This window comes from Scomber scombrus, chromosome 1 (assembly GCF_963691925.1).
Source record: "Scomber scombrus chromosome 1, fScoSco1.1, whole genome shotgun sequence".
Classification (NCBI taxonomy): Eukaryota; Metazoa; Chordata; class Actinopteri; order Scombriformes; family Scombridae; genus Scomber; species Scomber scombrus.
The window spans coordinates 24431093-24456344 of record NC_084970.1 but is presented as its reverse complement, the minus strand read 5'-3'; the positions used below and the strand labels follow the sequence as shown (position 1 = coordinate 24456344).

Here is a 25252-nt window from a genome sequence, read left to right as displayed (position 1 = left end):
ATTGCAGTCTCTTTTACTTATGATGTCAGGTTTAAGCATCATGTACTAGAGCAGCAGTCAAATCAGACACAGGTGGCAAACTTTGACAAAGCTTGATGGAAACTTTTAAAATCCAAGTAACCATACGTCAAATCAAGATTTATTTGTAAAGCACATTTAAAAACAACCTCAGTTGACCAAAGTGAACCATAACTGATAAATGGTGTACAAATGCACGGATCAAATCAAAACATGTGTGTGTGTGTGTGTGTGTGTGTGTGTGTGTAACCTTACCGTGTGGCTAGTTTGTGGTTGACGGCTCCGCTGTCTGTGATGACTTCACTCAGACGCAGCTCCAGGTGCACTTTTCCCTGCAGAGCACACACACACAATCACATGCTTTAAACACTTTTTTAATGCACCAATTCATTCCCAATGAGAGCACAGCATTCAAATGTTCAACATTACACAGAACGCTGCCACAGTGATACCCAGGATGATTCCCGACAGTGAAAACCATCTATCTACAATTTTATAAACCAACATCTGCTTTTAAAGACAAACTTTTTAAAGAATATGACAACAGTGTGCAATCTAATCGAATCTGTGGCTCGGATTGTACCTCACTTGTATGGCACTTTGGACAAAAGCAATTGCCAAATCAATAAAAGTAAATTTAATCTAAAATGTTGGCTTTTCAAACTTGCTTGATGCTTCATGCTTCATGCTTGGCGACAATCCGTTTCTCTCAATGCATAATCCAGTTGGATATGAAAGGAATTCATGAGCCTAAGTGGTAAGAAAATGTTTTCAATTATAAAAGGACATGTAATCCATCACTTAGAGATACATGAGTTGACAAACAGGCAGCGTTTGACAACCAACCTATAGTGTAGTGTAGTAGGATAATACAAGCTACAGTCTTTATGAAAGGCCAAAATCCATGTGCTGTACCTATAAGCCAAAAACAGATGATAATTCCTCCTTAATAAATCCTTGCACTAATCAAAAACTCACAAACATGAAAGAAGTGGCATTCCTCCACCAGCAGAGACACTGTATGAAAATAGCTGTGAGCCTGAACGTCATGCCAAAGTTATTTTCCCTCTGAAGTGATTGGATTAATGACATAATGGCAGTGTAGTGGTGCAGCTGTCTAGAAAAGCTCCATTAATTAACAGCATCAGTATGCAAACTCACAGGCGTTGCTCTCTAGCCAATTCACGCAAAGGGAACAAACACACGCACATACACATGTGCACACAGGCCAAACAATGTGTCCTCTATTGAAAAGAGAAGAGAGACACTCTATCTTCCTACTTCATTTGATCCATCTCCCTCACTTTCTCTCTTTTCTCTCATTGTCTCACACATCCTTCCTCTCCCCGGCTCCTCGGATGAATGTGTCTCTGTTTCAGATCCGTGCTCCAGGGCTGCACACACCCATCTGTCTGCAGATGTTACTGTTCACTGTTCACTGTTCACTGACGCTGTGTGTGTCTGTGTGTGTGCGTGTCTGTGTAGTACTATGTGCCCAAGTCTGTGTGCCCCTAACTGCATGTGGGTGAGTGAGACTGCTGAATAGTGAATAGTAGAAAATATTGCAGGAGTAGTAAATAAGCACGAAGGACAAATGTGAAAAATGCAACAGCTCCATTCTCAATCACAAATCAACCACTGGAGGCAAAAACCTTCACAACTGAACAGAGATATTAAAGTTTACCCTGTAAAGAATATTTCAGATGTCTAGCTGTAATGTGACAAAGAGAGCAGCTGTCAGTCAATCAGAAACAAACACCTACATTCAACTTTTAAATGCTTAAATAAATCATTCACACTTTCGTCCACATGTTGCATCATCTTCCACAGCAGCAGACTGAAAGACTTTTTCTTAGTTTTCCACACTCTGATTCATTTTTTCAGCACTTGATCTGTTTCTAATGTTTGGACTAATCTTTGAAGGTTTAACTAAATTTATGCGGACAAAGATAATGGTAGTTTTAGAATCAAGCCATGTTGTTCACCCATACAATTATTTTTTTTTAAAGGGCAAGACACAATGACAGTGAAACTTAAAGGGCCTCTTTAGATGCGAAATAAAGTTGATTTGGATGATCGATAGGCCGATATTAACAGAATCTACCATTATCACAGATACTAGCTGATAAGTAGAATTACTATTAAATTACAGGACAGAAAGATATGTTTGAGGTAATTTAGAAACTTTAGTGTCTTCATACATATCTTGATAACAACTCTTTAATAAATCAAATTTTTAGGTTTCTGTGTTTCTATTAAAAACAATTATTGGTTGATGTATTTTTATCAAACTTTCAAATATATATATATCAAATCAGCTTAAGACCTATCCATCGGGGTCTGCATTAATTTGATATCTGCTTTTATCCCCATCATACAATAATTGTAATGAACTACAAACAACCAGCCTGTTAATATACTCAACAGCAAATCAAATCCACAACCTATGACACAAACACAGACTTTATCTGCTCTTTATCTGTCTCAGCAAGCTGTCATCATTCAGTGCTAAATATGGAAAACGCAGCGGTTTTGACCAAAGCCTTGTGTTCACTCTCAGACGGGATGATTACACACTGAGCTGTCAAACAGGTGAATAAATCTGATCTATGGGATACGTGGTGAGCCGTGTGACTTTGGCCCTGCAGGCTCAGATGTTTTAGGTGCACACATGCTGTGTTTGTTTGGGTTCTGCCCTGCTTCAAACACCAACACGCAGACATCTACCCACACATATTCACATCTATCCATATATACAGCTGCAGTGTCTGAGGCTGGGTATGGCTTGGAAAAAAAAGTTTAATTAAAACCAAAACATTACTGTTTGATTCATAAATGTAAATGTTAAAATATAACATAATAGTGGAACAAGTGGAGAGAGTCAACTGTCTCCACCATAAGTTACTGTCATAGCAGACAAAGTAAGGCTGAAGCAGCAAAAAACATCTAATTGTACCGTAATTTAGTAAAACTGTCGACGATGACGATGATGATTTAAATCAGAAACCGTCAAAGAATAATAGAGCGGCAACAAACAACAAAGTCTACTGAACTCTACAGAAGTTTAACTGCAAACTACTTAAAAACTACTATTAAATAATCATTTTAGTACATTTTGAAGCCAAAATTTGCTGAATTTATCCTGGAACTGGCTTCTCACATGTGATGATTTAATGCTTCCTTTGTCTTACATTATAAATTAAACTAGAAAATGTTAAATCCTGGATAGAGACGCACCAATACCGATTAATATTCAATAACATTGAATATTGATCTAATACTGACTCCAATAGCTGAATCAGGCATCAGTGACAATGAGCCGATCTCGTGTGGGATACCATTATTTTAATAAATAAAAATTCAGTACCTTTATATCTATGTATTTATTTGTTGCTTTTTGTTTTACAAAATTAGGAGAGCAATGTCTAAGTCAAGCCCAATGTTGCCTCACACATAAAAATAATAATATTTTGTTTTATACCAAAAAGTCCTGAAGTTTGATAGTCAGTTCTGAAGTGTGGTTTGTGGGGAGAAGCTAAGAACTGGAGACACAATGAGAAAAAGAGCCAAAAAGATCAAGAGAGGGTTTTTTATTGTCTGCATGTGTGAGTGTGTGTGTGCGTGTTTTCTTTCTCTGTACTGACCTGCACCTCTGAGTCAGCACTGACAGGTTGTAGCTGGAACCAGGTGTCTTTGCCGTGATATTTCTGCAGGTCCTCTTTCTTCACTGCAACCTTGCCTACACACACAACCACAAATAAAACAGACAAATGACTCAAAACATAACTCACCTTACCCTTCCTAAAAAACAACAAACGTCTCACAAACACCCACACACATGCTCACATGTCTGCTCACGTATTGTAAATCCACACGCCAATCTCTTTATTGCAGGTGGGCGCAGAGCTGGAGGAGAAATGTTCGCAAACTGTGCCTTAAGTGACCTGGAAATGACCCTGTCGTTTCTATCCAGTAACTAACACATTACCCACACCCATTCGCACACACAAACAGGAGGTGAGATGGTGCTGAAGATACAAATCACACCCTGAAAGAAATTTCAGTTTGTGGCCAGTGGGCACACACACACACAAACACAGAATAACCGAAACACAAACCGACACACCCAATATCATAGGAAAAAAACATCCGCCCACACTCAGATACACACCTTCTTGCTGAAAGTGTAAGTAAATCTATTCTGTAAAAAGACGATTAATACACTCTCATATCTGTTTGTTAAATATAAGACTACAGGTTTACAAAAATAACAGTGACATGGTGCTCTTCTGTTATCACAAAGGGGTTGCAAGGAAAACCATTGGAGACTCCAGGAAGTCACTGCTCCCCACCAAGAAACAGTCTCCAACTCAACTTCCTTTGAAACCAAAAATTCTTGTTTTTACACTTACTTTACAGTTTTTGTTCCAAATAAACAAACAAGAACTAATCTGTTAATGGGTGAGCTTTAGCAGTGCTGTTAGGTGGATTTTGTTTGTTTTGTAAAGCTGTTCAGACATGAGTGGTGTTGATCTTCTAATCCAACTCGCAACTACGCAAGAAAGTGAATAAGCTGTCGACTTATAAATAAAATGTTGAACTATCCCTTTAATAGTCTCCAGCAACTGGCAAACTGCAAAACAGTAAAAGCTTTAACATACTTGATCTTCTCTTAAAGGACAAACAATGTGTATGTACCCCTTGTTTCACTTGCTGAATATATTCAAATATTGATTTTTAATGTAACATATTGGCCAAAATAATCAAAAGCATGAAGACAAGCTCCCCCACGAAAGCAACACATATGTTGCCATGGAAAAAGGACGTTCTCCTAATCAGAGCTTAAAGGAATGTAAACATGAGGGGCACGTCACCAGCGACAGCCAATCAAAATACAGGAGCTGAATCATGGCTGTGTGTGTCACTATGCCAGTGGTCGCTTACAGACCTCCAGCTTGGTTGGCTGAGTGACGCACCTGATAAATGTGCACCTGTAACCACAGTTCATTTAAATATTTAACTGTTAAATATTTTAGGATATAAAACATTCATAATGTTTAAAAATGGCCAAATATAAAACTTTAAATAGATTTTTGATAGCAATGCCATGCATAAAATATAAATGCTGAGTATTTTTCTTTTAATATTTAACAATGTTTTAGCAGCTGTGGAAATGCTTTATTTTCATTGTTGACATCTAACTGTTTCCACTGTTTTCCTGGCATTTTAAATTAAAACTGTGGTGTACATAATACGAAACGTATAAAATTACAAAGTTACAATAATTTCTATTTAAAGCTACCTGACATGTCGCTTTAGTTCCAGTGAAATCACAGCAAAGCCTGTAAATGGAGGGTTATTTCTCCTTCTGTGCACTCCCCATTAATTAAGGAAGTCTTGATTCAGAGAGGTTGTTTCCTCACCGATACTAGAGTCCCTCCTGAAGACGTCCCTGTCAAAGATGTAGAAGGAGAGATGTCTGAAGCTACGTGGGATCTCGCAGTAGAAGTCTTCTCCGTAAAATGGACTAGAGAAGAGAGGAGAGACACAAGGCACACTGTGATGAGAGGGAAACACTCTGCTCCTCTGGTCAGATAGAACAGGTTTCACCACAAACACGGGTTAGTTTTACATATGTATTTGTCAAAATATATGAAGGAGGAGTGTGATGAGGAGAAAAGAAGCAAATTCTTGAAAAGACACCCCATTGACAAAATAAATGGCTGATTGTGTTCAATAATTCAAATTCACACAAAAAGACACAAAAAACTTTCTTCCATAACTTGGAGTGTAACATTTTTTAGAGACATACCAACTAAATCCATAACCGTAAGAAAAAGGCCATTAAAACCAGTTTTATATAAGTCACATAAGTCACAAATCAAATATGTGAATTTTTGTTTTATACAGCACAATCTGTCAGCTGTCTATAGTTTGTCTATGAATACATCTTTGTCTAGTAAAAGACACCCTTTCCACCCAACAAGCTAAAGCGATGTGTGATGTGACGTTGCCGCCTCATCTGTGACTTGGCCTTTTTGTTCTTGCTCTCTCAAAAAAATCCATTAATTGATTGATTAGTTAATCTGTAAACTATTCATGCCTGTGCCTGTGTCTTAGTTGGTTAATACAACAATCAGGGTGTGCGCATACTTCATAATGAAAACATGAAAAGACAAAATTCTTATTCAGATTCTCATTTCTGGGAAAAAAAGATGATTGATTTGGATGATTCATCACTAAGGCAGAAATAAGGATCACAAGTATTTACATGCTGCCATAAATCATGGGAACTCTACGGGTCGTTTGTCTATAACAATAGGCCTGTTTGTGACCATCGGCTGGACGGTACATCAACTGCCACACTCTGCTTTACCTAAATGACGACCATAGAAATCCTGGCAATGAGAATCTCGTGAGCTGAGCCCCCAGGGCCACTATGAACAATTACTGTCTTCCTCTGTTACTCAGTATACAGAAAGAAGGACGGATGGACAGATAGGCAGGCAGAGGCATGAATGCACTTATACAATCCCATAAATACAGGATCTTTAAATAAATGTAATTCCATTTTGTCAATTGCAACCTTGTATGCAGAAATGTTCTCGCTTGTTGACTATACATTTGGATATATGCTCATATACCGACGCAGAGGGCAAGAGGTTGAACTGGGTTTAACACGTCATCTGACTAGACCGTGTGGTAAGTCAGTCATATATGTGCACATAATACAGAAAAAAGCTGTATGTTGCCTGTTCATCAAGGCAAATAGATAATAAAACTATTGCCATGGATTATAGTCAGTCAACTACACGCCCCCTCAAATTTTAAATCCTCTGACTCAAAACAGGAGTTTTTATTTGTATACGATGACAGCCTTCTCATGTTTTAAGCTATGGGAAAGTGGTTATGATTCGACTTGTTATGATATGACCTTTCTGTTGTGAAAAGAAACTGAAAGACGCAGATGTGTGAGAAAAAAAAAACGGAGGTGCATAAATGTCAATATACCAAAGTGACTTCTCGACAATCTTGGTCCTAAAGACCTCTTCTTGGTCCAGGTTGACGGTGCAGTAACAGTCCCTCATCCTATTTGGCCCCGGGTATGGAGGGATGTTTTTTGCTTCTCCTGCACAAAGACAAGTGAGGACAAGAGAGGAGAAAAAGCAGGAAGGAGAGAGTGAGCAGTTATTATTCAGGAACACTGTTGTAAGCAATAACCGTGTGTTTATTCAGGCTTACTGCTACAAGTAATCACTTATTTAAGAACACTCTGTCATTGCATTATGTAAGTTTGTGTGCCCATTTTAGCTCTAAATGTATGGGGAGGATCCTGGCTGAGCTGGCAGAGAGTATCACTCTTTAACGTACGCTTGCATTATCATTACATTACCAAATCTGACAGCACGCATGATGAGTCCAGTGCTTCCGGGGTGGCTACTTCTACACTGCACACATAAACATCAAGTGTCATGCTCACTGAGAGACACACACACACACACACACACACACACACAAACACAAACATAAACACAAACACACACGCACACACACAGATAACGATTAAACATTCAAAACATTTAGATCTGATCTAATATGAATCTATATATTCATATATATATATATATATGTATATACAATCTGAAAGAATATGTATGGAACATTTCCTGCATCCTGTTGAAGCTCAATCTGTTCATCAAACATTTGTGACAGATAGCACTCCCTCTCACAAGAATGTGGTCCAACCACCCACTGAGACACACACACATGCACGCACACGCGCACACACACACACACACACACACACACACACACACACACACACACACACACACACAAACACACACACACACATCACACACAAACAAGCCACAAAGGTGGTGTCCCAGTCCCTTAAGAGCAATATATTCTCCTTTATGAAACCACAGATTCATGTAAGTCAGTACACTGTTCTTATTCTGTTTCCTTTGGCCTCTGGGACCCACAAGACTCTGCAGTCTATAGTTACACGTGTGTTAGCACAACATTGTCATTGTTTTCTCCCCAATCCCGCTCCATTATCTTCATGGGAATCTGATGCTGCCATTCAGCAGCAAATCTTAGCACTGTTATTTCTGCCATTAAATTAGTAATTTCTTCATAATGTGAGCATGCATCTGCAGCTGAATGCTGCTGTTCACAAACTGAGACGTGATCCTCCAGAAAAGTGAATCCACATGTTTTTGGCTCGAGACCCTTTTGGCTCTTAAAATTAAGCAACATTTAAGGTAAGACATTAGATGTGAGCAGTATAATGAAAGAGTGATTTTCAGTTTATCAGTTATAAGTTTGTTTCATTTTTTAAGATTTTTGAAGGCACAAAGAGGTCAAATATTTCACAACCAAAAAAGGAGAAAAGTTCGGAAAAAACAAACAATGACAATCTTTTTTTTTTTTTTTTACTTTTAATCATCTTGTGACCCCTTGTATCTATCTTGGGATCCAATTCTCCCCTTGGGAGCCACTGCTCTACAACAACATAGTAAGAAATGCAGTAAAAGATCTACAACTGATGTTTTGGCTAGTGTGCTCTGGTCATTTGACACCACTTACAAAGCAAACGCTCAAAGTAGCTGTTTTTTTGTACAGTCTGTTCAAAGACAAGGTCTGCTGCTATACTAAAAACTGCTCACATACAGGCAGTAGATCACAATGATATAATAAACACTGCAGTGTGGCTGACCCTGGTAGCTGACCCTGGAGGGAGGGAAGGAAGAGAGCTGACATTTGACACTGAATTACTGGCTGTTAAACAGCAAAACAGACGGCTACCCTCACATTAGTGAAGTCATTTTTCCTATCGGTTCATCTGTACATGAATGCAGCAGTCCCAGTAGACATTTCAATCAATTTGCATTCTCAGTTGCATTTCCGTGTTGACTTAAAGAAAACAATTAAACACAAAAGTCTTATCAAATTAAATCTATTAATGAGAAACACGTCATTGCTTCCATCTAGCAGTGACTGTCTGTGTTTCGAATTTCCCACAAACTGTTTTCTTACTGAACCAGTTTAATTCCTCTGCAGGAAGATTCTGTTTTTAAACAATGAAAACAAATCATGTGCCATCACTGCAATGACGTAAGTATTCACATTAGTCGTGAAGCACAAACTGTTTGATTAATTTACACACTGATAAGTTTGTAATGAGACCAACCAGTTAAGCAAAGTCTTACACTGGAATGTTATAATATGATGTTGGTGATATTTTGTGTTTTTATTATTAAATACCATGAAAAAAACAAAACTAACGAGAAAATTGATCCTATAACTAGCGTTGACTGTGGAGTCAAGGGCCTCATATATCTTATTCCTCTGTTTCAAAGACCTTTGTTGCTATCCAAAACCAATAAAAACACATCAATGAGCCACAGTGACGCACTGGGTGACATGGTTCTTCATTATGATGAACATGGGGACTGTAGTTTATTTTGAGTCATCCCACATACACTGTCCTGCTGCCATAAGAGCACAAATGTTAATCCGTGACTGAAAAAAGTCCTGGATGAAATGTATTATTTACTTGTGAAACACTACAGTGCCCAGCTGTTTTTGAAAATAAAACTATACATTTGTGACTCACTTTTAAAGATTTGCGTTTTGAGAGGGGAACAAACAGGCTCGGAGTTGAAGCCACAGACAGGTTGTGTAAGCCGGAAAGTATTGAGAGACAGACCGATGCATTGTTCTTTTTGTGGATTTGTTGCCAATAATAAAAATACAGCCCTAACCCTAACCCATGTTCTTTTGCTATTTTACATGATGTGCTGTTGTTACTACTGTAGAGAGGCTGTAAATACAAACATATTTCAGTCTGCAATCAGAGCCTCAAAGGTCCACTCATGTTAAAAAAAGCAAGCTTGGCTGATGCATCTGTACACAGAGGACAAATATAAAACCATGCTGAGACAAACAGAGGTGATCGAGTGTTCTCAGTGGGGTATATAATACAACACAGTGTTATGAATCATACTCTGGAGGCTGATTCATACATCAATGCACACCATTTCCTATCAACATTCATTCAAAAAATGAAAAAGACACCTGAGTGGTAAAACATTGCTCATACTGGACTGTCTGCATTTGTTTTCACAAAATGTAACTCTGTCTGTGTTTATGTGTGAGAGCTGAGCGATGACGCAAGTCTCGCTTATCTCTGTCTTTATCCCTTTACTTCCCTCCTGTCTCCTGCGTCTCCCTCTTCTCTCTCATTTATTCTCCCGCATTTATTTTATCTCCCTCCTGTAATCCTCCTCATTCACCCTGCGCTGCTGAATTCCCTCCAATCTCTGTTTTCCTCCTCCTGCTCTCATTCATGACCTGTGAGGTCCCTTGATTGGATTGCAGCACCGAGGTTATCCGAGTAACCAACACATTGTGGGATTAACACAGCTTTCTCAGCGCTGTGTGTATGTGTGTGTGTGTGTGTGTGTGTGCGTGTGTTTAATGATTCAACTTTTGCAGCTTATAAACAAATCTCTGGGCCAAAAGGAGAGCTACTGGAGAGTGGAAAACATCGACAAAAAAGGATGTGAGTGTACAATTCATAGTTTATGTGCATACTTTAAAGCATCTACATATCATCTCTCACACACATTTCAAGGACTGTTCCAGTGGATCCACGTGTTTTACCGCATTTACTCCAAATATTTTATTTTTTACATTGCTGTTGACTTTTTTGTGAACTTTTTAAGATTGCTGAGTGCATTTTTTTACCTTTCAAGCAGCCAACTGTTTCAGTTCATGATAACATGGTTTGAAAATTAGCTTGCAGAGACTTAAAACTTGCTTGAGATACTGTAGGTAATCCATCATAAAGAACATATAGCTGTCCTTACTTTTTCTATTTGTTTATTGATGTCTAGTAGAAAAAGAAAATTAAAAAAGGGGGAAAAGTTTTTCAACATCTGACAATTACAGACAAACAATATTATGTTGACCAGGATGATGGTGTTGGGCTATTTTACTTTATTGCAGATATATCACTATCAGCATACAGTTGGTGGTTATGGCAAAATAAGAAACTGCAGAAATCCCAGATATGTTTATGGTCATTCAAAAAAATAAATGGTAAATAAATAAATAGTAAGTACATTTCTTGGTTGCAATTCTTTAAAAAACTAATGTAATGGATCCTTATAGAGCTGCAATGTTTAGTCAATTAACAGAAAATGAATCTGCAGCAATATATTGAAAATGAAATAATTGTTTAAGCCAAATATTTTCCCAAAATCTTAATATTTGCTGGGTTTCCATCGGTCAACTCAAATACTAAGTTGACCAGAGTTGCGGTCAACTTATTTCTAGTATTTCTAGAGAAGTTGATGCTTTTTGAATGAGTCAGTTGGAGATGGTTGTTTTTGGAGCCAGCATCCTGCAGCCGTCAGTGTCGTTACCACTTTAAGGTACTTTCACGTTGCCTTCAGCCTCAAGCTGTGGTTGTTGCCACTTTGGACTATGATCCAAAAAAGTTAACATTTAAAAAAAATGTAAGCAGGGGCTTACCCTAGCTCATGCTAAAAACACACATTGGACAGTATATTGTTATCAGACTTGTGTAACTTTTACCTATTAAAAGAAATTGTATCGATTGAGCTCTACTGAGAACTGAAAGCAACATTATGGATGCAATCGAAACGCTGCAGAATTCACATTATCCTTTAAACACAAATATTTACAGTGTTGAATTTCCTATCTTAAGCAAATCTGAAGTTTCTGTATGTGGATTTTTTTTAACTGTTAGTTGCCGTCAATGGAAAAAGTCTGAGAATGCTTAGAAAATGGCCATCAGTGATGAAGAAGACTGCTATCTGTAACTGGATCTCTATTTGGCTAGACAATTCAAAACCACCACTGCAGTCTCTTCAGCAGCATCAGCCAAGTCATTGCCACAAGTTACGGATACAGGGCAACAGCTAGCAGCTTCCTGTTTAGGGCAGAAGGAAGTGCTGGACTGTTGTCTTGTATTTCTGGATGAGTTGATAAGCAGCAGCCACTGGAGAGGACGTTCAATACAACAGTGAGGGTGGAGTTTTGAATATTTGTTTGTGATAGAGCTGGTTACAGAAGAGAGGAAAAGCCTTTCCAGTAACCTGCCATTTAAACACGTTAGATTAAAGACTTTATTATAAAACCAGCGTTTGTAATCCTCTGTCTCTGCATGACTATCTTTCTCTATTACTTTTAAAACATTTTTTATCCCTGTCCATGTGTTGCTGTTTTATCTTCTTCTCTCTGCCTCATTTCTCCTCTTCATCCTTGCAGTTCTCTGGGTTTGTCTTGCAGAGATGCTTTCATTTTCCTTCCTCAAAATTAGTCATAACCTGATTTAATTTTCCTGTATTTCTACTCGCTTCCCCCTTTTTCATCTCTCCCTCTTTTACTTTCTCCAGGGTGTGTGTGTGTGTGTGTGCGCGTTTGTTTTCTTTCATCCAGATTCAAAAATAAGCAGTAAATTAAAAAAAACAACAACAGCAGCAGCAGCAGCTTTCTCTTTTCATCAAGCAAGAACTCATCACTGCAGCTGCCCTTGGAGAATATCTTGCCCTAGTATCTGAGCAAAACACACAGTACAGACACACTCTTGGCACGTGTGTGTGAGTGCACGCAAAACACAGGGGCAGTGAGCTGAATTGCAGAGAAAATAATGATGACAGGAACACCTTAAAGAGGGTGTAAAGGAGTGGATCGACACATCAAAAAAGATCGACTCCCCCACCTCATTCCTGCAGAGGAAAGTGAAGAAAATGAGGTGAAGATGGAAGGAAGAAATGAGGAAGCACAAGTGATTGAAGCAACACAGTGGACACAGTGAATGTGCAGCTTTGTTCCTCTTCCTCTTCTGTTGACTCGTTTCAGTCGGCCACACTCGCGTGTACAGTTACATACGCGGCGAGAGGCACCACTCCACTCGTTATTCTAATCTTCTCTGACATGAACACATTCGAGGATACACAAGCGTGAATGCCTTCAGTGGCTGTGAGCTCGACTAGCAGGCCTGGGAAACACAGGCTTAAGGGAAGGAGGGGTGGTGGGGTTGTCAGTGAGAAAAATACAAGCAGTGTACTCAATCAAGGGTGAGAGAGAGGAAGACTGCAGAGAGAGAGAGAGAGAGAGAGAGAGAGAGAGAGAGAGAGAGAGAGAGAGAGAGAGAGAGAGAGAGAGAGAGAGAGAGAGAGAGAGAGAGAGAGAGAAAGAAGTCAGCCAGATAGAAAGCTGGAGAGCGGTTAGCTTTGGAGAAAGCTACAACAGGAAATGAGATGAGGAGAAAGGAATTTCAACTGGATCCAAGATGTAGTTTAAAAGCAGCGAACAACCCAGTTACCCCTGAGAGAGTGTGTGAGTGTGTGTGGGTGTGCAAGACAGAGAGAGACACCGTGAGAAAGGGAAGAAAGACTGAAACTTGTTAAAGTGCAATATATAATCCCAGTGTCGATACTCACTTCCTTTGATTTCTATAAAAACGAGTGTCAAAACAAGAACTGAAACATAATCTTAAGTCATTGTTGTATTTCTGAAAATGACTTAACATAAAAACTTTATACCCACACACACACATACGCACAGTGTTCACAGACCTTTTCTGTGGACTGAAGCTTACAATATTGTCAATATCAGTTGATCTCATGATTACTTTTTCTATTAACTGGTTACTTATAGTATACAAAATGTCAAACAATGATGAAAAGACTAAAAGTTTCCAAACAACAGAGTCACATCTTACAGGGACAATGCAATGATTTAATACTAAAATAACAATGTGAAAATCTGTGCAACGAATGCCAGCAAACCCTTTATTTTGTAAGGTGAGTTTTAGTCCCTCACCTGGAATCTTGGATCTTCCCCTAATGCAACTCAACACTGTCTTTTGTTAGAAACTCCCTGCCTGGTAAACACATGTCCTTCAATTCAACCCAGGAGCAGCACATGGCTGTGAGGCGATTTTGGGGTAGTAGATTGATTCAAAATTCCAGGTCACATGACACCCAGCTTCTCAAAGGTGAGAACTTGATGCTTTTCTTTGTCATACATGATGCTAAACTGAATATCTTTTATATCTCAATCACAATACCAAGTGGTACTTTGGGATCTTGACTTCCATTTAAACTAAAGCTGTGTCTGTTTGAACCATGCGTGTCTGCACAATATGTATTCATAATAATGAACACACCCAGTGGGTCATGTGGATGTGAAGGTGTTTATTGTAAATATAAGCAGCAGATGTTTGGTAATACTACTTGATGTATAATTTAGTATTTAATTTATATTTTTAATTTGATTTTTTAAGCACTTTTATATCCATTGGTGGACAAATCAAGCTCTTGCTTCAACAGTATGTCAAACACTGAACAAAAAAGGGCAGTCCTCAGATGTTCATGTCGGTACAAACTGTATGCACTCTCTGATTTAGCAGCTGCTTTAGTTTATTGACCTTTTTTATAGCAGTAGCAGCAGCTATCTGTTGGCCATTCTTAACTAACATTTTTGAAAACAATGCTGCTTTCCACAAATTGGATTTTCCACACAACCACAACAGTTGCTGAAGCAGCACGAGGAGGGAGGAAAGTGTGGAGAGAAAAAAGGCGGGGGGGGGTTTACAGTTAAAGACTGGCTGCAGCTCACCACAGTCCCTGTGATAAACCAGCGTTCAGTTACTGATCAAACTCACTCTCCGTCTTACGTTGCCGAAGGCTAATGTTCACACAGATCTGTTAGTCTCAATGGAAAACTTGAGTAAAACAAAAATACACAACCACAAACACACAACCACAAATACACACACACACACACACACACACACATACAGTGTGCAGAGATCTTGTGGAAGTTTGCACAAGTTCACACTGTGTCCACAGGGTCGGCTTTAAAGTCTTTCAGAAACCTGGTGTGTTCACTCAGGATGTGAGTGTAATGTTTCAAACCAGTGGTGGTGGTGTGGAGTGTGTTTTACAGAACTATATGGTCTGTACATCAGGATACAGTTTAACCACAACACTCCCTCCAGCTTCCTTAACCATTTACATAATTTCCAGAATACTTTGTTTTTGACTCCAAAAATGTCAACATGTAAACAACATCAACAACTCTCACACAGGCTCAACACACACAATGGCAAGCAGATATGCTATCTTTTGCAAGCACAGGAAAGAGTGAGCTGGGTGTAAGTCACTGTGTGGCAAGCTGACATTTCTGGTGTTGCCAGAGGAGAGTAGCACTGTTGCAAAATCTGATTTAATCAGCATGTGTGGAGCTATTTGCTGTAGAACTTTCAGTTAAGGTTATTTCACAGTTTCTCTCTTTCTACTGTACACTGTGCATTGCATGGTAAATGTTTTCGTTATTATGTCATTGTCAGCAGGTAGAGGTCACCCAAGGGAGGGATCAAGTCAACTTCTCCCATGGGGCATCTGAAGGACATCCTGAAGGAGCAGTGCACTGGTTGAGCTCTCCAGCCCTTTATTTACCCCTTCTGACCCAGCATGCTGGGCCAACGGTGATAGTTCCGTGCTATTCCATGTTTTCTCATGGAGGGTATATAACTGAGTGCAAAGAGGGCCACTGTACCCAACCCGGATTATTCCACCAGCCTAAAGCTGCCTGGACCGTAACACAGTCTACGTCTAAACAGTCAACACACATGTTTACAGCAAACGACTTCTCAGAAAGCTGGCTTTCTGGGAAAAAATGGAGAACTTGGCATATACGAACGCCTGTATGCGTATTGTATGAACAAACATGAATGTAATGAAATCACAGTTCCACATCAAGCATGAAGATCTGAACCATTTGCCTAAATAAGAGTGGGACTCCTCCACGCAGACAGAGAGTTTCTAAAACATTCCTTCCCTCCCTCTCCTGGTCACTTCATGTCTCCTATTCAGTCTGGACAAGGGGAAGTTTGGGAACCTCTGTTGGCCAGCTGTCAAGGGAAGGAGGGGGCCTCTGTCACTACAAACTAACTTTTCCCTCCCAGGCTCACCCCCGCCAAAGTCATCCAGCCTGAGCTGCCTAAATTCAGCTGCTCTTTCCTGATAGCCCAACACCGTACCTCCTCTTCACAATATGTAATCTGTCTCTCCCAATGTGGTCCACTCAGGCTTGAACTCTATTTCCACCACATCTAAAATTACACTTTAATTGTAACAACACTATTAAACAGTAAAAACACAGCCGCTGGGCCAACAATAAAATCTCAACAGTGCAGGTTGAGTGACTTATGAGGTGAACTGATGCCAGAGGATGCCATATTCACTCTCTACTGGTCCAATAACTTAACCTCAGCCACATTACCTGGTATCACTGAGCTCGGGAAGGCTTTAAACCTTCAGGTTGGGAGTGAACAATGACATGTAAATACACAGAGACTATATTTCTGCTTTCCACAAGCTGCTTGTGTGAAAAGGCAGGCCCAGAAATAACAAATTTGTTTATTCACAAATTATTTTATTGTTCTATAGATCTATCTGGTCTGTCATCTAGAATATAAAATACACTTCCTTTAACCACTGAGTATACAGTTTCCCCTTTTATTATAGGGCACATAACCTGTTTTTGTTATTTTATGACATACTGTTAGATTGCCAGTTAATGTTAACATAGTCAAAGTTACAAAATGTGAGGTAAATATATATGTAAAAATACTCCCTGTAAGTCAAATGCCCATAAACGCTCCGCAATGTTACTTCCCCATCATACTGATATCAGATCTGCCCTGCACCTGCCAACAAATGGCCATCTTTTACATAACCTTTGTTGCTATGGTTGTTGTTATGGTTGTACAACCGGCTGTTTTCAGCTAAAACAAAACTCACTGTAAAAATCCAATGTACACTACCTGCCCAAGGAGTTGGTGGAGATCAAAACAGAGCTAAAATGAATGTAAATATTAGACTTACATTCACCAGGTGGCCAGAAAAATGCCTTCAGATGCATACTAATGTATTTGCTGGATGTCTAAATTAGCAACCATTTGTTTATGTTTACAGCTTTTTTTTCCACTGCCTCCAGGTGGCCACACAATCAATTTCCAATATTCCACACTGTCTAAGGTATTCTGTATCGTCTTGTTCCAGCTCTTCATTCAATGTAGATTTTTACAAGACTCCATGTTTGGAACTGGAAAAAAATCTACATGTATTCTGTATCATTTTATATATATATACATATTTCCCTTAAAGTTAGAGATGTTGTATCTTTAGCAACTGTAGGATTAGAATTTAAAATAAAGCGCTGTGATGGGATGAGTTTATGATGGCTTTAGGATGTTACAGTAATTCATTGTTACACATTTCTTCGAAGGACTGTACACAAATTTGTGCCACATTCCAGTTTGATGTGTTTTCCAGTCCTCTGAATCTGTCCGAGTTAGTGGAACTATGTTTTAGCGGCGACCGAGCAGTTGAATGCACATGTGTTGATGTTAATTAGAGCAAAGTCCTGACTCCAGCTGTGCCACTGAGAATTCTCCGTCACTCTGAGCACTGATGGAGACACAGTGGCTGAAAGACGAAGCACAGCCTGCTCCTGTATGTGAGACACCACCTCTGTCCCTCTCTCTGTGTCCCACTACATCTGGTCTGTGTTAACTTGTTGCCATGCAGGAAAAAACACAATTCTTTTGTAGTCTATTCCAGCCAATCAGGAAGTGAATTGGGGGTAGTTTCCTGTTTCCTGTGTTCCCCCAGACAGTGCAGACTCTGGCCCAATAGGCCCGTTCGGTTTCCGAAATTCACGTGTTCCTCCAGGAAACTGAGAAGAGCTGTCACCTGGCTGAGCATTACAGTAATATTAAGTATTCTCTCTCCAACAAATATGTGGCAGATTTTCAACTCTCTGAGTCATCAGCCAACCGCAGCCTCATGCCAAAGGACAAGACTTTGATGACAACAATGTGATGCGCCGGTTACATAGACATTACTGTTAGCAGAGAGCCATGAGGATCAGCCAGACAGTGAGCATGACTGCTGCTAGGTAACTAGACAGCGTAAACTCTGCTGTCGTCATTGATATGACATTACAGAGTAACGGGGGATCTGAGCTTGACAACAATCTAAATGTTCTTCATGAACAAACTGTAAATCACAAATCATAAGATATTCAGAACGCTTGTAATCTATTTATCTAGGCAACATAAAGGTGCATTGCTGGCATAATTAGTAAGCAAGCTTTTATCTCAGGAGGCAGGAGGTCCTCCAGTCATTCAGTTTTCATTCACAGGAAATAAACGCTGCCAGCAAACTGAGCAGTCATTCACGAAGCAAACTAATGAGACCTTTGTGATTTAAATATTACAACTGTCTCTGGAGTTACAGGTCAGAGCGTATTATCTCACTGAGGCTGAACTCTTTGATAAATTCAAGTCAGGATTGTTCACGCTTCTCTCTCCTTGTCCTTGTTTGAATCACGAGCTATTTCTCAGCGTCTCTGCTGCCAATTTTAACAGTAGGTAAAGAGCTTAAAAAACCCAGCCCAACTTGGTATCTGCTCGACTGAATAAAGGGCCACGGGAGTGTTTTTGTCTAATGCTGGCTGGCATCGCCACATAGCCCCACAGCTTGGATGTGTTTGTTGTCATTTTTTCCCCCTGCTCATCCCTTCTGTTGCATGTTTGGAGTCAAAACAATCCGGACAGCCAGGATGAACTGGGTGCCAGATGTCAGTGAAAACGAAAGGAGACTGTTCCAAACGTCCCACATTGACCAGAGATAACAATTAGAGCTCACAGAAGAAATGATTGTGCCGTTTAATGATTCAACATTAAAAATACAAAAATATATAGTCTATGGAAATGGTCAGAGAGCAGCATTTTTTAGCTATTCCCCCTAATAAAATAATAACATTTGTGTTTACTGTAATTAAAGCTTAAACAATTAGTAAAATAATTGATTGGTTGCTCAATAGAAAATCAGCAACAGTTTTGATAATTTTCCAAACAAATTGCCCAAAATTCTCTGACTCCAGCTTCTCAAATGAAACACATCCATTTGAATCAACATTTTTTCACCTATTCAACATTTTATAGACCAAACAAATAATCATCTGATAGAGAAAATAGTGGGAAAATGTATCAATAGTGCAAACAATTTTCAGATGTTGACTTATTCTACTGTTATTACATGACAAGAAATATTTCAGAGTGCCTGTGTATGTTTACGTAGTAGTAAACATATGGTGAGGTTATTTTTGTCTTCTACTTTAGATGATGATTATCTTCCTATATATTATTAAAGTTATTATCAATTATAGCCCCTGAGATAGCTGTGATTACACACTGCTTTCATCCATTAAGTACAGCTTTACTCAAGCATAATTAAATACAAATAGAATAAAACACTGCACTCTCCATTAAAGCTTTCACTGCACACAGCTCTCAGCTTCTTCAAGGCTCCATTCATAGGATATGCATGCACCACATGCCTCTTACAAACCGGGGGGTACCCACTGGAGACCAGCTACATCTAAATATAGAAATCTGGGCTAACAATCAATAGCTAGAAGCATAAAGCTGTTTGGAGAAGGGAGAGAGAAGGGGTTGCTATCATGTGAATGGTTTGTTGTAGCTGAGGTGTAATAAAGGTATATTTGATCTGAAGTGTGCAGATAAAGCAGCTGGATATTTGCAGCTGTAGAGTCTTTATGTTCAGATAAATATCAGTTCAAATCTCCATATGCAGCCCCCTCTAACACACATGATTTGGATCCTAAATGCCAGCTGCCAAATTCCCACAATTTATCACAAGGCTTTGTACCTCTCGTGTTTACCCTCAACATTTTCAATTTTACAAATTGTTTTTACAGTCTGTGCCCTGCAAAGGAAGCGTGTGATTTGAATTACAATAACAGCAGGAACAAGACAGATCAGATCTGTCCCCCTCCACTCTCAAGCCCTCAGTGCCTATTTGGCCCGTTAATATGGAGTCATATGCATTGAGGCGCTCAGACTGGGGGTAGGGAATTTTCTTCTTACCTATTTTTATTTTAACGCTCTGGAAAACCCGGAGACCTTCCTCTTCTACCGCCATGCTTTCACCGTGGCTCTTTCCCTTGTGACAGCTAAATAAAGACAGTCCTCCACGGTGGTCGGTTCTGGCCTCTCCAGCGCACGGATATTCCAGGGGTTTTGCACATCTATGCTCTCCGGACAGCTATCACACTCCGTCCCGACCACTGCTCCTGCTGGCTGGTTGAGAACAAGCAGTCCCGCAGCAGCAGCAGCAGCAGCGCCAGGAGGTGTGGCTCTACATAACACCGCCCACGCATTGGGTATATGAGGGGTGATCCGTGCCGCACTGGCACTGCAAAGGTGGAGAGGAAGTGGTGCCATTAAAGGAAGGGTTCACAGCTTTTTCAAGTCTGTCTTAAAACAATAGTCATGTTAAACAGGTTTTCCTCGCCATAATCATTCCACCAAAATCCACAAGTCTCCTTCTGTGCAAAATAATGTGTGTGAAAGTATATCTGAAGGTAATATGAAGCTTCAGCTGGCCAAATTAGTCGAGTCATTTTTTTCCAACGTTACAACCTTCTTAATGCCAAAGACCGTCTTTTTGCTACTTCCACCGCAGCTCAACAGGGAACACTGTCTGAGGAAACACAAATATTGAATTTGATGCTAAAAAAGACTGTAAATGTGGCAGATATCCACTTGATATGACTAACTCAGCCTGCTGAAGCCTCATATAAGCTTCAGATAAATGTTGTATGAACAGGAGGAATGATTGCAGTGAGGAAAACCTCTTTCAGTGTTTATATAGAAACCAGCCTGTTGTTTTAAGAAATACTTGAAAAACTGGATGAACTACAGCCCACTTACTCTCTAACCCCCTCTCATCAGCACTTCACAGTGTGCATTCATAGTTGTTTTTTTAAGCTGACATATATATAGCAAACCAAATTGAAATTTAAAGTGGACATATCATGCACATTTACAGGTCTGTATTCTAAATCTGGGACTCTACTGCACGATTTAAAGTTTAAAAAACTCCTCATTTAACTCATATCGACCCTTTATGCAGCCACTTATTTCAGCCTCTGTCTGAAAAAGGTTGTTTAAGCTCCTGTCTCTTTAAGGCCCGTTCCTGACGAGTCCACTCTTTTCTGATTGGCCGGCTCTTAGAAGTGGCCTCTTGTCAGACATCCGCTAGCTCCAACGGCCACATTAAAAAACGATGAAACAAACTTTAGTTAAAGGATTTCACTTTTTTTTTTTCATTCTCGAATACATCTGTATAGGCAAGCCGAAATCCGATCAAAATATGCAAGTGGCAGACTTGGGGAGTAAGGGAATACATGTAATGGTGTTATGTAATTAGGATTTTAAGAAAAGGTAACCGTCTTCTGTTACAGTGTGAGAGAAAAAAAAGACGTAATCAGATTAAATGGTAAATGGTAAATGGACTGTACTGTACTTATATAGCGCCTTTCTAGTCTTTTCGACCACTCAAAGTGCTTTACACTACAACTCATTCACCCCATTCACACACATTCATACACTGATGGCAGGCGCTACCACACAGGGTGCCAACCTGCACATCAGGAGGAAGCTAACCATTCACTCGCATTCATACACCGTTGGCACAGCAATGGGAGCAATTAGGGGTTAAGTGTCTTGCCCAAGGACACATCGACATGTAGACTGGAGGAGCCGGGAATCGAACCGCCAATCTTCCAATTGGAGGACGACCGCTATACCTCCTGAGCCACAGCCGCCCCAGATTACAGGTATATTTAGTAAAAAAGGGTATTATTTAGCAGGATTACGATTTTAAAACATATTTTACAACAAAGAGCAATATACTATAATGCACTGTAAAAGTCCCATACTGAAAACTTCATACGGTGGGATTTGTTTGTAATAAATCAGAGCTTATCGACGAAACCCTGATCTCCACCAGAGCTGTCAGAACAATATTATTTTTAAGTAACTGAAAATATTTTAAGTAGCCCAACGGCTTTAGATTTCGCCCTTGATATCATTAAATAGCCTTTCAATTCAATAATGTTAAAGTCTTCAGAGAGAGAGAGAGAGAGAGAGAGAGAGAGAGAGAGAGAGAGAGAGAGAGAGAGAGAGAGAGAGAGAGAAAGAGAGAGAGACAGACAGACAGACAGACAGGCAGACAGACAGACAGACAGACAGACAGACAGACAGACAGACAGACAGACAAACAGACAGACAAAAAGAGTAAGAGAGAGAGAGAGCCCTTAACACCAACTCTCTGAACACATCAACATCTTCACCCTAACTGCATGTGGCAATTGATGCTGGTCTTTGTGAATTAGATAGGTTTTTGCAACGATGCTTATTTGCATAGATGGGGACTGTATCAATATGACCTAACTCACATACATGCAAATGGGACAGGCAGGATGACGCTATTTGCTTTGCAGTGCAGTTTGTAGCCACATTTGCATTGTGGATTAGATACTGTCTGATAATAATAAAAAAAAAAAGAAGCTTGATGTTGGAGGAGGATTCTCTTTTTCCTGGCAACCCAAAAGATATTGTAATTAATGGCTCATTCATGATTTGAAAAGGGTCAGTTAATGATTTATCAACCATTTATATTGCTTATCAGCTATTTATATAAGGTGACCAGCTATCTCATTTAAATTATGACTAACTGAAACTCAAATTTGGTATTGAAATATGAAACTGGAGTTATGACTTGTCACAGTTTCTTTTAAGTTGTATAATAATATCAAAACATTTTTGATGATAATAAATATAATACAATGATGATGTTATATATCATGTTCTATGACAAAACCAAATTAGACTGAAACAGATGGAGAAGATGAAACAGGGACAATCCATAACTTCACCTTTTTGCTGCTGTATGCAAAGACCTGCAGCTTCTGTTAAAGCGACTCTTACCTTTCTTGCATTTCACACAGCACTTTGACAACAGACTCTCTTCCGGGTGGGGGTGCGCGCGCGATTATGTAATGCGGAAGGGGAAAACAGGCAGGTTGCTTAGCCATAGAGAGTTTTCACAGAATATTATGAATATTATGAGAATGGAATAATGATGAGTTTCTATGCCTGGTGGATGTCTCTAACATTTTAGAGTGCCATTACCTTATTAATAGCATTTTAACCTAAACAAAAACATGTGTAAAAATGTAACAAAGGTAAGGGTAGCTTTAATTAAAGGGGAAAAATTCACTCACTCATTCAGCTGTCTGACTTGCTGAAACCTCACACAGCTGAAAACCAGATAATATTTTCTGAAATGTTTACTGGTGTCTGCATTGTGTTTAGGGCAGCCATGAAGCAGTTGAATGTTAAAGTCTATGTAACGATAAAAAGTCACGTCATATGTATCCGGCTGTAAATTTGTTCTCAGCATGTGTACTACAGTAACTGGACTCAAATTTACGACTTTTGTGTCCATGTACTTGGCAATAAAGTTGATTTTGGTTGTGAAAAAGCCAGTGAATTGTTTTAATTTCAAGATTAAATACAACTTCAAGTTTCTTTGACTTTGGCAGAACTCACCAAAAAACTTTGTCAAAACACAATGTGGCAACTACCATTTTCTGCCAAAACCAGTGGTGCCAACATACTAATCTCTTTATCCCATTGAAATGTGCGTTCTACCAAATCCTTTGATCACATTTCTTCTTCTCTTCCTGCTGCTCACTGGTATTAATCACCCCTCATACACAGGCTGCAGCATCATAAGGATCCTTGACTTAGTACTGACAAGAACTGTCCCATAAGGTTGAGTGATTTAGAAAATATAAGTGTAGCCACTGGCAGAGCTAGGTCATCACACTCATATACATCAGCCATACATCATTATTTGTACCTCCTTCTCTGAGCATTGGCCCTGCATCATCTATGGCTGTGGAGCGAAAGGAGCGCTACCCCCTGGTCCCCTACATGGGCCCCACATGCAGCAGCATGGGCCTGACTCTACTGGATCTCCCCTGATTGTTGCCTACATCAAATGGACTGCAGATGCTTACAGAAACAAAACAGATCATGTACCACAGGAACCATCTTTAAGTCATTATTGCTGGGGAGAAAATTATGTGTTGCTGTCACCATGACCTGAACTTTATAAACTGTAAACAACTTAGCATAAGCCCTACATTGTTACTATGAACAATGCCAAACTCAGGACATGCTGTATGCAATGCCATGCAGTATAATAACATTTGAAGCTATTGTGGGGAGAGTCAATAGACATCAGATTTGGCCTCTTGAACCAAATGTGAATTGATTATCAGTTGTTGTTTTTTAATGTAGCCTTATAGTGACAGAAACGTGAAACACTAACAATATGCACAAAGCCAAAACAAATTATCTAATTCGTTAAGTATCAACTTGCCTTCGCTAGGTCTTTGGGTGGTTTATAAAAAAAGATTTGTTTATTCATGTGTTATGTTTAAAACAACCTCAATTTCATCCATGTACACAAGAAATAGCTGACACCAACCAACAATACTGAAGCAATAAATCAATTTTTCATTCCTGTTTCTTTGTTTTCCATTCATATTATTCTGTTCAAGAAGATATTTCCAGCATGCAAATCTTCACTGCCTGAATAATATCCCAATATAGTATTACACTGAGACAAAACATCAAAACTTTAAGGTAAGTACAGTTCTTATTTTGAATTTTCTGTCTCTTAAAGTTTCATGATGTTACCACTACAGCTTTGCTGACAGACAGAACAAAAGAAGCTAATGGAAACCTAACCCCCATGGCCAAGGCAATTATAGAAGTGCTCTAAAACAAAGTGTTGTGAATGGCAGTCATAAAACAAGACAGCAATAGCCTGGAAAGAATAAGTGGTCCCTATTTTCCTGTTGACTCTGATCTTGGGCCAAATTTAACAGAAGGAAGAATGGACAAGGTGTTGGCCTGCCCGGTGGGACGGATGTCTCGACAAGATTTAAGATCCATTCAGGTGAAAGGCACAGGGTCATCATCAGCCCATAGTTGAGCCGTTGGGCCACGCCTCTGAGATCACGATGACCACATTCCTCAAAATAGCCCGACTCTAGTCTGGAACACTCTACAAACCCAGCTGGCCAAGCCCAACCCAGTAAAAGATGTGGGACTAAAGAGCAGTCGGACAGCCCCTCTACCGGGAATAACGCTGTCAGCTCCGGTGCTTCTGCTGGCCAAGGTGTTGGGATTAACTCTGACTCCTTTAGAATAGCTCTAAATCTAATTAGACTATAT

General features: G+C 39.5%; 1 protein-coding gene across 1 annotated transcript in view; it reads right to left on the bottom strand.

Annotated features, from left to right (window-relative positions):
* Nucleotides 1–20196, bottom strand: part of rasa3 (RAS p21 protein activator 3) — a 36469-nt gene extending 16273 nt beyond the window's left edge. Inside the window, exons 1-5 of the mRNA XM_062416004.1 lie at nt 20024–20196; nt 7030–7147; nt 5442–5545; nt 3663–3757; nt 274–350 (exon numbers count right to left, since the gene is read on the bottom strand). Of these exons, the coding sequence (XP_062271988.1) occupies nt 274–350; nt 3663–3757; nt 5442–5545; nt 7030–7147; nt 20024–20078 (449 nt within the window). The 5' untranslated portion in view covers nt 20079–20196. The remainder of the gene's footprint in view (nt 1–273; nt 351–3662; nt 3758–5441; nt 5546–7029; nt 7148–20023) is intronic.
* Nucleotides 20197–25252: the final 5056 nt, after the last annotated feature.